Raw genomic sequence first — 14,069 nt, 5'->3', positions numbered from 1 at the left:
TTAATTACATTTATGTGTATGAGAAATCAATCTGTACTTAAATATAAGCATTAATTCTGATTCCTTCAGCAAGCCAGTTTGATCTAATTGTTAAAGTTCCAGGTTAGAAATGAGAAGACTGTGCATTCTAGTCCTGCCTTAGGCACCCAGATGTAGCTGGATGACTTTGGGCCAGTGATTCCCTCTCAGCCCACAACATCAGGCAACAAGCCAATCAGTCAATTCCTGTTGCAGCCAATGGGTCAGCATTTGATTGGTTCAAAAAAGTGGATCCTGTACCTAAAGGAAAAATGCTTGGAAGAAGAAAAAAACCTGATCCTTTCACTAGCAATTCTAAAGTATATTTAAGTCCATTTGACTTCCAGTGAATTGGTGATGTATGAGATTGCACATATGTGTGCTACAAAAGATAATTTTAAATTTTATTCCATAAATATTGGGTAGGTGGGTGTTTTTTTTAATTAAAGCACACAGCATCAGTATCAGCTGGGGTTTGACCAGCTAAACTTACTGCAGCATGCCAATAACAAAAAATGTAAACTAATGATAGAATTCCAAGTATCTTATCTCACAAAACTCATTTCGCTTTGTCCCAACTGCAGTAAAAGCAGCCAGTTAGTAAAGCTGAGAATACTTACTGCAGAAGGATGGAAGACTGATTACAAACATGAGTAAGAGGGCTGTTATTATTATTTAAATACATAAAATGGCCCTCACAAAAGGTGATTATTGTTGACTAGGATTACAAACTGGAGTAATATAAGATTATAAAGAGCGAGAAAGCCAAGTCAAGATTACAGGTTTTTTTCCTCCAGCAAGACTCTCACCTGACTCTCCTTTAGACAATGGCTGAGTTACCCCAAATGAAGGCCCTAGGGCTGTGATGGCGAACCTATGGCACGTGTGACACAGGTGGCACGCAGAGCTATTTGTGCGGGCACGCAAGCCCCAGCCAAACTGACCTGCACTGCACATAAGCACGCCTCCCAGCTGATTTACGGCCTGTTTGAGGCCGTTTTCACCCTCCCAGAGGCTCGAGGGAAACCTCTGCAGCCTCGGGAGGCCAAAAAATGGGCCTTCCGGAAGTGCCGAAACAGGTCCGTTTTCAGCCTCCCAGGGTTCTAGAGATTTCCCTAGAGCCTCCAGGAGGGTGAAAACTGCCTCCCCTGGGCTCCAGAGGCCCTCCAAAGGCTGAAAATGGGTACTTCCAGTATTTCCGGAAGGCCCGTTTTTTGGTCTCCTGAGGCTGCAGAGGCTTCCTTCGAGCCTGCGGGAGGGCGAAAACAGCCTCAAACAGGCCAAAAATCAGCTGGGAGACACATACATGCGCAGTGCAGGTAAGGGGGCGGGGTGTTGTGCTTGCATGGGCACATTGCATTGTTGGTGCCGGCACATGCACCCTATCATGTGCCCATGCGCTTTCAGCACACCACAACAAAAAGGTTCGCCATCACTGCCCTATGGTGAAGTCATCTCATGACTGGTCATTAGGGCCTTGCTGCATGTTTACAGGAGAGCCAATTGAAACTAGAGTAAATCCAGCCAAAGAGTTTGCCTCATGAATCAACAGCCTTTTATATTGACAACATTCCCATAAAGAGGAACTGGACTATGCTGGGAGGTGAAGAGACTGCACTCTGCCATCCCACCCACATCCTATATGCTTCATCCTGCATCCCTGACGACCCAAGTTGACTTTTGTCACTGGAATGGCAGGGATAGGGAAGTGCAAGGCGGCAGGAGCAGCAGACTTGGCAGAGTGCAGCATAGATAAAAGGACAAAAATGTGGGGGGAGGTAGGTAGGTGGAAGGAATAAAGAAGAGCTGAGTGCTACAGTGAAGGAAAAAAATTGAAATCCAATGACAGCAGTTCTGGACTAAAGACTGCAACGGGACTACCAAAACTGCCAACATTAAGCAGTGCAGTCATGTGATATTTCCCATAATGACTGCATCACTTAACAACAGAAATTCCAATTAGGGACTTTATGTGAGGACTACTTGTAAAGATATTATCTTTTTTTAATATTTCATCAGTATAGGTGGGAGATATTTATTCCTGACTAACCAGTTTTGTGACATTCATTGTAATTCTGTTATTTTTATGTTTCATTTCTAAGACATTATTGTATATCTTATTTCATAGATAATTGTTCACGAATACAGAGTATATCAGTATAATAATACCAGATTGTTAGTTGAAAAAGTGAGTAGAGCCTCACTAACTGATACTTAGTGAAATATCCTATATCTTGAACCTCAAGATATAATCTTTGATACCTATTTAATATTTTGGAATTGGGTTATTTGGTGGAAAGATAATGAACATTTGTTTGTGACAAACATAAATCTTGATTTAATACATATTTTCAGGTGGATTTAATTGATTGGGTTGACAACATGTGGCCAAGACATCTGAAGGAAAGCCAGACAGAATCAACAAATGCTATTTTGGATATGCAGTATCCAAAAGTGCAAAAGTAAGTATTTGTATATAGAACTTTCTTTTCATTGATGTGAGTTTTAAGGAAGATATTTCTGTACTACTATCTCTCCTTCTATGTTTGTATTGATTGTCAAAGGTCAGCAGTCTGGGCCAGACAGGCTGACATCATTCCTAAGTCCTCCAACAATGCTAATTGGATGGCAAAATAGATTTGTTTTAACAGCAGGAGTTATAGCAGGAAGAAGTTCCTGCTTAGTGATATAGATTCATATTACTGGCTTTCTGATGCAATAAAAACTATACATCAGGTACTAATCTTATTGTGCAGTTTTCTTTCAATAGTAGAAAGTATTCTTAATACATAGATTCTGGTAATACTATCATTCAATGTGTCAGTGGCATACTAAATACTAACAATAAGCATTTATTCTATCTAGAGTGTTGCAACTTAATAACGTTTATGTTTTCATAATTTCTGGTTTTCTTTCAGATATTGCCTGATGAGTGTTAAAGGATGCTACACAGATTTCCATGTAGATTTTGGTGGCACATCAGTATGGTATCACATCCACAGAGGGGGGAAGGTACTGTGGCATTTCCAGCAACATACTTTTTGTGAGAAGTTTTGAGTAAAGAGCAAATGGTCACTGTACACAGCAGTTGCTAAATGAGTGCTACCTGCAGATATTCATTTCACTTGAGTCATTTGAAACTCATTTGGACACCTCACTCTAGAATTAAACTTATTGGGCTGTTTTAACAGGATTCCTTAGTGTAACTAGTAGTATGTAACTATTATATATATTATATATTACACAGTATGTAATTAATAGCACTAGAGCTAATTTTAACAATAAGGAGTTAATGAAATAACTATTTTATGAATTGTATGCCTAAGCCAGTTGATTGTAATAGCTTATATTGAAAAATAAGATACATACAGTAATTTTTTTAATAGATTGAAAATATCAATCTACAAGATCAGTGAATCTACTTAATTCTTTTTAAATAGTTACCATTTTGGTAACAAATTTGCTTTCAGGTATAAATGTTCCCGATCAGAAAAATAACACTACACATCTGCTCATGCTATTCAACTGCAGCATTATTTTATTACCTATTTGGCATAGAGACGTTAGTAGAATTTTTACCTGGTCTTATTTAAAAAAAAGAAATTTCCAAGGATTTTTAGGCTTATTTGGGGACTTTTATATGTCTAGTTCTTTAATCATTTAATATTCTATTTTTAAGAAAGTTTAAAAATTGAGATACGTTTTGTCCTACTGCAAAACTTTGCTTTCATTCTCTTGTTTTGAATTATTTGCTTTGCTAATTGTACAGCCATTACTCATTTAGTGACTACCTCAGTGACCATTCACAACTACAATAATAATAAAAAATGCTGATTACAAATTCATTTTCCAACCAATTCGTGTACTTGAGCCTGACAAAAGAAGCCTTCAGAGTGACATTGGTTAAAATCCCATTAGTTTCAGGCAGCTAAGTGTGCTAATTAACTAATTAAGGTTACAGAATTGAGCTTGTTACCTTGTTTTTGCGGCTTTTAGGGAAACACTGCTGTGTGGAGAAAAGCAGCCCAGGAAGAAAGCTTATTTTAAAAATCTCTCCAACCTGTAAGGGAAGCAAAATAGATCAGGCACAGGACACTAGGAAAGAAGGAACCAGTGATCTTCATAACCTCTCTCTCTTAATCATGTATTCACGTAGCAATTATTTCACTTAACAACCAAATTGTTAGAATGCAACTCAGTTGTTGAATGAGGAGAAAGTGCATTAAATGATCTCCCCCATTTAAATTAATTGGATTAGTTGCATTAACTATAGAAATTAAGGAATGTATAAAGATTCTTCAATACTTCACTGAACTCCTACAGTATATACAGTATAAATGAGTAAAATCCAAATGGCTAGTTTTCTATGCCAGTCTAAACGGAGGTAAATAATACATACAACACAGAGAGTACTATTGAAAATGGAGGACACAAAGATTAATCTATTTTAGTACCTTTAATTATTATTTTTCCCAAAAAGCAGTAAGTTTGCTCTGCCAGGTTTAGAATATCTTTTTGCCACATTGAACTTTTGAGAGTTACTGGCTCTGTGTTGCATATGCAATGTGATGTTTTGTTTTAGTTAAATATAAAAGTAGCGCTCAATTACGACTCATTGAGTCAAGGGTCTTCAAACTTGGCAAGTTTAAAACTTGTGGACTTCAACTCCCAGAATTCCTGAGCTAACATGATTAGAGGAGGAATTCTGGGAGTTGAAGTCCACAAGTCTTAAACCTGTCAAGTTTGAAGACTCCTGCATTGAGTGATCATTTGAAATTGCAGCAGAAATTGAAAAAAGTGACTTACAAGCAGTCCTCATACTTATGACTGTTGCAGAATTCCCACAGTCACACAATCAAATTTCAGGCACTCACCAACTGGCATGTATTTCTGATGGTTGCAGCATCCCAGAGTCATGTGATCACCATTTACGACCTTTATTTCTGACAAGCAAAGTCAGTGGAGGAAGCCATATTTGTTTAATGACTGACTATGTGAGTCATTTAACAACTGCAATGATTCAATTAACAACCGTGATAAAAAAAAAGTTGTAAAATAGGCACAACTCATGCAACTCACGTAACAACTGCCTTACTTAACAATGAAAGTTTTAGTATCAATTGTAGTCATAAGTTGAGGACTATTTGTCATATAATAATAATCATACAAATTGCAATCTCCATACAATTCAAATTGCTGGCAGTGATTATCTAGTAACATGTTGTAAAAGAGAAGATTATAAACTAAAAGATTTGTCCTCACTGGGATAGCTAGGGCAGGACCAGGCTGCAGATGAAATGCTGATAAAAATATTTCCAAATAATTCTCTTAGAAGAAAAGCTCTACCCTGAGAATCCAATATGCAGAGAGAGAGAAATGGGGGGAGGGAGGGTACTTGAAGAAAAGAGATGGTAGATTGGTTGAATGTGATAAGCAACATGCAAGAAAGTTTCAGAGAACAAATGCTAGATGGTTTCAATTATCTTTTTTTTACTGTATTTATCTCTAGTTCTTGAGCATTATTGCAGTTTAGATGGGTGGTCTGTCCTTCTAAAAGTTGAGAATCCACTAAACATCCACAATTAGCACAAATTAGCAAACTCTCAAACATGGAGTGGTCTTATGTTTCTTCTTCGCACTTGATCCATTTACTGTTGCATGTATGAATATTATCAGAAGCGATACATAGTGTGAAATAATTTTTAGCTGGGAAGCTTATAGTTTCATGATGGCAAACCTGTGGCATGCAGAGCCATTTGTGCGGGCACGCGAGCCCCAGCCAAACTAACTGCACTGTGCATGCACGTGCCTCCCAGATGATTTTTGGCCCATTTGAGGCTGTTTTCGCCCTCCCGGAGGCTCAAAGGAAGCCTCTGCAGCCTCGGGAGGCCGAAAAATGGGCCTTCCTGAAACACTGGAAGTGCCGAAATGGGCCCATTTTCAGCCTCCCAAGGCTCCAGAGGCTTCTCTAGAGCCTTGGGGAGGGCGAAAATGGCCTCCCCCAGGCTCCAGAGGCCCTCTGGAGGCTGAAAACGGGCACTTATGGTATTTCCGGAAGGCCTGTTTTTCAGCCTCCCAAGGCTGCAGAGGCTTTCCTCAAGCCTCCAGGAGGGTGAAAACTGCCTCAAACAGGCTGAAAATTAGCTGGGAGGTGTGCACCTGCACAGTGCAGGTAGGGGGGTGGGGCAGGGGTGTTGCGCGCGCATGGGCGGGGGGGCACATTGCATTGTGGGTGCCCGCACGTGCATGCTATCTTGCACGCACGCACTTTCGGCACACCACAACAAAAAGGTTTGCCATCACTGTTACAGGTGGAATATGTAGGTCACCAATTTTCAGCAAGGTATTGCCTAACTTAAAATACTAATCTGGATTTAATAGTTGATTTTTCTGAAGGACACCTTAATTTTTCTTTTTCTATTTGCAGATCTTCTGGCTAATCCCACCCACTCCACAGAATTTAGAATTATATGAAAACTGGCTATTATCAGGGAAACAAGGTGACATCTTCCTTGGTGACAGGGTATCAGATTGTCAGCGTATTGAACTAAAGCAAGGCTATACCTTTGTCATTCCCTCAGGTATATATAAACAGTGTTGCATAGGTAAAACACAGCCACTAAGAAAAAGTTCTAAACTGCAGATTCTCAGTATCTTTTTTTATTGCTAAAAAAGTATATGTCTGTTGAAGTATTAGAATAATACAGTACTTCTTACGGTTTGATTAAGCCTGGGATATACTTAAATTTGAACAGACAATTCTTCGATTAACTACAATCGATCTACTTTGCTTAACAATCTCCAGGTTCACTTTGCTAAAATTCAATGAATCCCCAATTTTTGGCAGCATAATCTTTGACATCTTTTTTGATTTTCTGAGAGGTTGGAAATAAATACATTAAGTTTTAAAATAGCCTCATAAGTCTCGGGTGATATCTCTGGTAATGTAAGCCCTTTATCCCCTTTGCTTCAGAGGCCTAAAAATGATTCTGACCTAAACAGTATTTACTCATTTAAGTCAACAGGGCAATCTGCATTGTTGGCAAATCTTGTTGAAAATAATGAGGGAAGAGCAATAGGCAGTTATTCTAAGAAACCAGAAAATACCAAACCTCCCTTTCCTCCAATTTCAGGTGAAAAATATCATTGCATCTTTATAAACTGCATGACATATGTTGCTTAAGCCAGGTTGGATCTTATGCCTTTCTGTAATCCTAGGATAAATTGGAATTAAGAATACATTTTTTCTGAGAATTGGTTCAGTAAATACAACTCTTGGAAGTGTAAACATCTGTAAATTATAACTTTAAAAATACAAGATTTTCAGCTATGGAGACTCAGATTATTTAAATGATAAGCTTTGATCCTTAGGTTGGATCCATGCTGTGTATACTCCTATGGATACCCTAGTTTTTGGAGGAAACTTTCTACACAGCTTCAACATCCCTATGCAGCTACGGATTTATAGTATTGAAGACCGTACACGGGTAAGAGGTTTTCAGAAACATTTTTTTTAAATTGTATAACTTACACATTATAGAATATTACTATCCCTATTGAAGTTCAGTTTTGCAACCGGTAAACCTAAAATTTCAGCAGATAGGACAAACACTAATTTAATCAGAGAAACAGCAGTATAGATGTCTACATTCTTTTCTAATATTTTTAATAGTTTTCTAATTGTTATTTACAATGCCCATAATGGCAGGGCACAACAGATGATCCACTTAACTGGATTAAATCAAGATGTCATGTAATCCCAAAATCAGTTTCTATCATATCAGCTAGTCCTGAAAGATCAGAAATGAAGCATTATCGTAATCAGCTTTTATTGATTATTATCCAGTGTCTAGTACTGATCTGAAATACAGAGCTGAAATTACTTTCAGTTTATGTTTAACTGAATTCTCATACTTGCCATATGATTTTTTTTAATCTTACCCTTATTTTTCACTGCTGAATTATGCCACAAGTTGATGTTTCTGCTTAGGCTTTATTGTGCTAAGTAATCTAGGCTCACTTCAAGTTACTGTAGTATCTAAGTTCTTTGTTTCCAAATGATTTGTAGTAATCACTGACTTCAAGACAAATCCTTTCAGATAAATTATTTTTACTTCTTTTCATTGTGTAGTTAATTGATTCTGTTATCATTCAATAAGTTACCAGTCTATAAGCTGGCAGCATACAATTTCTGAAGTTGTGGAAAACTTTTATGTCTAAACACAACCAAGTTAACAAGCTTAGATAATAATTTATACTGGCATGGGCAGTTTTATCCATAAGATCTTCTTTCACATAGAAAAGGGACAGGTTTTACAATCCCTTTCAATCTCATTTGTTCATGACGTTTGAGAAGCCTTTCAGAAGAGTGTGAAATTATAACATGGGCAAGTAACAAAAAATAGCTCACCTTCTATCAAAATTGTTGGATCGAAGGCGTTCTGTGAACATGAAAGAACAATGTTATTTGTAGAAAGGGTGTCTCCATATAGAAAGACTCAGCAATTGCAGAAATTCTAAAAAGCTAATGAAGCAAGGCCTTTCCTTTATAAAAGCCATGCTTATTTTTCCCCCCCTCTGGTATTCTGGTTGCTCTTCAGATCAGAGATCTTCATCACTCTTTTAATATTCAACTTTTCTGCACATTGAGCTATCCTTAATAGTATTCTCTAGTTTATATGGGGCAGAAGTTAAGATGACCTAGATCTTTTTTAAAGATTATATAGGCTGTTTTGAAGTCCTCAGTAAGAAAGCTAATTTTAATAAGTTTATATTTTAATTAAGAGACTGGAAAAAATGCCACTGGCCCCACACTGAATTGTAAAGTATGAATGAATTAATACTGAGAGAACTACAAGGCAGCAATTTTCTACATACTGGGGCATTTTGATTTCCCTATAGGGCTAAGTGAGAAAAAGGTGGGGTTATTAAGAAAATTGCATAACTAATAGTCTCAGAAATGCTGTTTCCTTATATCTTGTTCCTTTATAGGTCCCAATTAAATTTCGTTATCCCTTTTATTATGAAATGTGCTGGTATGTACTAGAACGCTATGTCTACTGCATCACTAACCGTTCCCATTTGACCAAGGACTTTCAGAAGGAATCACTTAACATGGGTAAGAGCTGTTATTGTAGTTTTCTTTTTATATATATATTATACACATACACATATGCACTTCTGATTTTAACAGATAACCCTTAAAGATAATGCCATAACCAGAAAAGAGTCACATACCCAATCACCAAGTGATCTAAGAGGATGACTTAAACCTAACTATATGTTCACCTTTATTTATTTAATGCTGTCCAAAAAAAATCAAATATTTAATCTGCTAATGATTATTTCTTCCCCTGTATGCAGATATGGAACTGTGCAACTCAGATTCAGGAAATATGGATGAAGACGATGCTATGGGCGGAAAGGAATCACATCGCGCAATCACCAGAAGGTCAATCCTTACCAGCCCAGTAGCCAATGGTGCTAATCTAGACTATGATGAACTAAATAGAGGGTGTCGAAGTTTGCCAAGTCTTAAGAGAACTCTCTCTATGGATTCTGAATCCAGTCGAGGTTCCCAAAATGGCCAAACATGGGATTCTCACAGCAATTGTTCACTTAAAGACAAGAAGGTGCACCTAACACAGTTTGAGCTTGAAGGTCTGCGTTGTCTTGTAGACAAGCTGGAATCTTTGCCTCTACACAAGAAATGTGTACCCACGGGCATAGAAGATGAGGATGCTCTTATTGCAGATGTTAAGGTAAGATGGAAATATTGTCTTTTTCTATAGCACTATCAAGTTAAGGAACAAAGGAACAGTAATAATCAAATTGAAATATTTAATCAGGACTGGATGATTATAGCTAACTATGCTGCACTACTGCAAGCTGATTTAACACTAAAATCAAAATAGCTATTTTATTTTGTACTTATCAAAATTCCTGACACTATTTGTATTTGAAAATGTTTCTGCTTTCCCTGCTGTACTAAATAGAAATAATGCAGATTTGTCATTCTGAGAATAGTCATGTTTCCCCAAATATAAGACCGGGTCTTATTTTCTTTGGGGTCCTAAAATAAGTACATGGGTGGCCTGGCTTACCTCAGGGCCCCCGCAGCCAGGCCACCCATGCCCCGACACCTGCTTCACCTTGCATCCATGGCACCAGCAACTCAGTCCAGCAGGACCCTGCATGACTGCCAGCCACTTCTGCTTCCTTGTAGCCTCAATGGAGCAGGAGGCCAAGCAACACACCAGTGACGTGGTCACAAGGTGAGGCGGGTGGAGCTACCTCATGTACCCCACACCAGCTTACCTCAGGACCCCTCACAGCCAGTCCATCCATGCCTCTACACCTGCCTCACCTCGCAACCATGGCACCACTGCGCCACTCACCCTGCTGCTCCGTTGCAGCCGTGAGCAAGCAGAAATGGGCCAGTGATCATGTGGGCTCTTGCTGCACATGGCTGCTAGTGCTGCCACTATGAGGCAGGTGTCGAGGCGTGGATGGCCTGGCTGCGGGAGGTCCTGAGGTAAGCTAGTGTGGAGCGCATGGGACAGCCCGACCCACCTCACCTCATAGCCTCAGCACCACAAACAACCAGATGAAATGGGTGGGCATCCGGCTGCGCAGGCTCTTAAGTAGGGCTTATTTGGGGGGTACAGTTTATATTAGGTGCAGGCATAAAAACATGCTAGGACTTATATTTGGGGTTGGTCTTATTTTCAGGGAAACAAGGTATACCCCATACTATTTCATTTGCATCCCAAGAAGAGGGTCAAAAAATGATTTTCCACATCCCTAATATGGGCACAGTTGTTATCAATTTACATTTTGGTAATATTTCATAACATGTATTGATAGTGTTTCATATATGATATGTACCGTTACAAAGTTGTTTCATGGAAATGAAACAAGGAAGTTCCTGAATTTTATCAGTATGAAATACTTCCTATAGTAAAGTAACTATGTATCTTCCATGTGTTTTGTCACTTAGAGTCCCTGAATAATTTAATATATCTCTGGAAGGATTTGTTGAACAGAATCCTTGGTAAAAATACTTTTAGTTATATGCTCCCAGCCAGCACATAAGCACAAATATCATATGAACATAAAACTGTGTGAAGTATTACAAATTAGTAATTTGTCATTTGCCTGAAAGCCAATTAAGTTTTTAAGAAAGCAGAACACAGTAGAGTATCCACTGCTCCATTAACTTCTGATAACTTCTTCAGACTAGATTCACCATCTGTTAAGACTGTAGCTGGCTTATGAAGTTTGCTGAATTGTCTGGATTTGCCTCATATACTAAAACCATAAATCATAATTTACAAACCAGTATCTGGATTCAGATAATACAAGTCAAACCCAGTCAAATCACATTATGGCATAGTGCATTATATAAATCAAGGCACAATAACTTGATTTGTGTATTTTTGTTCCTTATCTCTCTGGAATTTTTTTTCTCTTGTGGTTATTTGAAGAGGGAAAAGGATTTATTTAATCCAAATGATCAACAAAGCCACATCATCCAACTTGAAAGGCAAGACTGAAAAATGTTTCCTTATTGGAGGGTTATTAGAAGTGTACATGTATATGTGTATATAGAACCACCAGCCATTATGTCTCCTAGAGATAACAGCTGCCATTTTGTTCAGTTGGTGTTTTATGGGTACTGTGTGTCATTTGATCTGTCTACTGAAAAATGATGACAAATTCAGAAGTTTCCATAGAAATGGTAGTGTCCAATTACATTGTAGTCTGATAAAAATAGTGCTCAGTTAGAAATACTGCTTAGTTGTATAATTCCAGGAAATGTTGGTGAAACCCACAATTGATAGTAAAAAATAAAACTACAAAACTGTTAAAACATTATTCCCCTGTTTTATGCATTAATTAAAATGCTGTGGCATATTCCAATATACCTGTAAACAATTGTGTAAATATACTCTTTGAAACGAGAAAATTTGTATTACAGTCTTGCAGGCATTTTCTTTTTTTCAGCATCTGTAGGTTGCTCTCTTGTATCCCGCAAGCTATGTGACATAGCCACAGTTCTGCTTAAGGCTGTTTAAACTTTTAGTAAGTTTGAATGCATTGTCATCTCTTAATGGTTTATATGCATGCAAAGTAAAGCATTTATGTATGTAAAATACGCCAAGTATCTGTTGCACTACAATAGCTAGTTGCATATTTTGAACATTAGCCCCAGCAACATCGACATTTAAGATATACTGTGGCATTGCTTGTGGATAGAAGCTTTATAAGCCCATGCCTTTAATGTTTGTTCAATCGCTTTTTATCCGTTTCAGCCTTCTAAATATACCAGCAAACATTTTAAACGCCTAGTTCAGGGAACCAGTAATACAAGGGTAGCATCCAGCAATACCTGTTTGGCTAGTGTACAGCACCAACTTGTCTCTAATAAGTCTGTATGGCAAGTTTGTGCTGAATTCCGAAAACGTTGATTCGTGAGCAAGAAAGCGGGGGTGGGGGAACAACCATCAGATACAAGTTTCACTTCTACAACGAACTTCCCGTGCAGTCTTTTAAACTCACATTTTCAATATAAAGCGGCTGGATAGCTGACGGCATTAAGAAACTAGCTGTACCTCTCGGCCGTTTCACGGTTCTCAAGACCTTTTTTCCCCCATGTTCTAGGCGGTTAAAGAAAAGAAAAGCCATTGTTACTGTTGAAAGGCACCCTTATTAAGAGGAATTTGCTTGTGACCAAAATAGGGATGCAAGGGCGGGTTGGGGGGGGGGGGAGAGACGTAGCTGCAGCAACCCCAGAGAACGGGTTAATAAAGCTTTCCTGTTCTCGAAAGTCTGCCAGAGTCTCGGCCCCAAGGGCTGCTGGCCCCGGATTCTCCAATTGCAGTGGTGGGGGAGGGGGGAGGGCGTCAGCTTAGGCGGCCGTTTCGACCAATTAGCAAGCAGCCAACCGCTTAGTCCAGCCCCCTCCTCCTCCTCCTCCTCCTCCCGACTCTGCAGCAGAACGGCTTTCCGTTCTGTTCTTCGCTCGCTCGGCCTCTTTTCTCTCCTGCCATCTTCCGTTGCAAAGCATTGCTGGGAACTGCATGTGGGTGACGCAGCAGCATTGTTTGCAGGCAGAGGAAGCTTCCGCTGAAGGGTTCTGGAAGGAGCATGCTCCGGCCAGGCAGCTGCTCGGGCTGACAAGAGTTGTTAAAAGTGGCCCCCGTTTCACCGCAATCCTCGCCCGGGAGAACGAGGATTGGATGGGAACAAACTTGCATACCTTGGGGCAAAAAAGATCGAACCCGAAGCGGTAACTGGGCAGAATAGAAAACAAAGAGACTATAGCAGGAAACTTCCTTGCGAGACTCTCGGCTGCTTCGGTGGAACGGAGCGCGCAAGGTCAGGCAGATCCGGAACGGTGGGGCTGGGTTCAGGATCGGGGAGTGGACTTCTGCTGAATGAGTGGATCCCCGCGTTCCCGTGGAGAGCGGTTGAGCGGGCTTTACCGGCGGCATTTCCTTTCACGGAGCTTGTCTGCATTTTCGGAGGTGGGGGGAGGGGTTGTTTGAATTGAAGGGGAAACGCCAGGCCGCTTAGCTTGGCTTTAAAGGGCAGCAAGACCCTCGACTTCTACAAGTTTGTCAGCGATGTGTTGCGTGTTTGAAAGTCGCGTGTTCTCAGAGTTAGTTCCGCGACGAGTCTTTTTCTATCTCTTTTCTCTTCCTGCTCCCGAATGGGCTCTTTCTAAATGTCTCTGGGAATTGGTGGAACTGGGTGTTGTCGTCCTCGCAGCTTACACGCCTCTGCGGCTACCCCTAAAGTGCCTCTGACTGAAGGAGTTTGTGTGTGTGTCTCTTTTTCCCCCCCCCCCACCCCCCAAGCAGCATGTGTGTTCATGCCCTCAAATGCCGACCTTTCCTCTTAAATACGTGCCGTAAGGAAGAGGGCGGGGCTTGGAGACTGCACGTTCTGCTGGGCTAACCGCGACAGTCACTTCCTTCCACCCACGGTTTTTTTTTTTTTCTTGAAGGGTGGGGAAACAGTTGCAAAGCAGGGTGGATTAAAAATCC

The 14,069-nt window shown here is 39.8% G+C and overlaps 1 protein-coding gene and 1 long non-coding RNA gene across 5 annotated transcripts in view; one reads left to right on the top strand and one right to left on the bottom strand.

The window, feature by feature from the left end:
* Positions 1–14,069, top strand: part of KDM2A (lysine demethylase 2A) — a 74,136-nt gene that overhangs the window by 46,955 nt on the left and 13,112 nt on the right. For all 4 annotated transcript variants that reach the window (XM_087950485.1, XM_087950486.1, XM_026686603.2 and 1 more), the window contains exons 8-13: positions 2,374–2,480; positions 2,937–3,030; positions 6,446–6,599; positions 7,390–7,505; positions 9,010–9,136; positions 9,382–9,779. In XM_087950485.1, coding sequence (XP_087806611.1) covers positions 2,374–2,480; positions 2,937–3,030; positions 6,446–6,599; positions 7,390–7,505; positions 9,010–9,136; positions 9,382–9,779 — 996 coding nt within the window. The remainder of the gene's footprint in view (positions 1–2,373; positions 2,481–2,936; positions 3,031–6,445; positions 6,600–7,389; positions 7,506–9,009; positions 9,137–9,381; positions 9,780–14,069) is intronic.
* On the bottom strand, positions 3,935–12,835 carry LOC148133216 (uncharacterized). Its single transcript, XR_015746602.1, has 4 exons — positions 12,580–12,835; positions 8,429–8,459; positions 4,893–4,961; positions 3,935–4,078 (listed from the first exon to the last, which is right to left on the bottom strand). It is a non-coding gene; the product is annotated as an uncharacterized LOC148133216 (long non-coding RNA).

This window comes from Notechis scutatus, chromosome 1, assembly GCF_049901735.1.
Source record: "Notechis scutatus isolate UNSWTSFEM ecotype Mainland chromosome 1, rNotScu1.2, whole genome shotgun sequence".
Classification (NCBI taxonomy): Eukaryota; Metazoa; Chordata; class Lepidosauria; order Squamata; family Elapidae; genus Notechis; species Notechis scutatus.
This window is presented reverse-complemented; position numbering and strand designations above follow the sequence as displayed.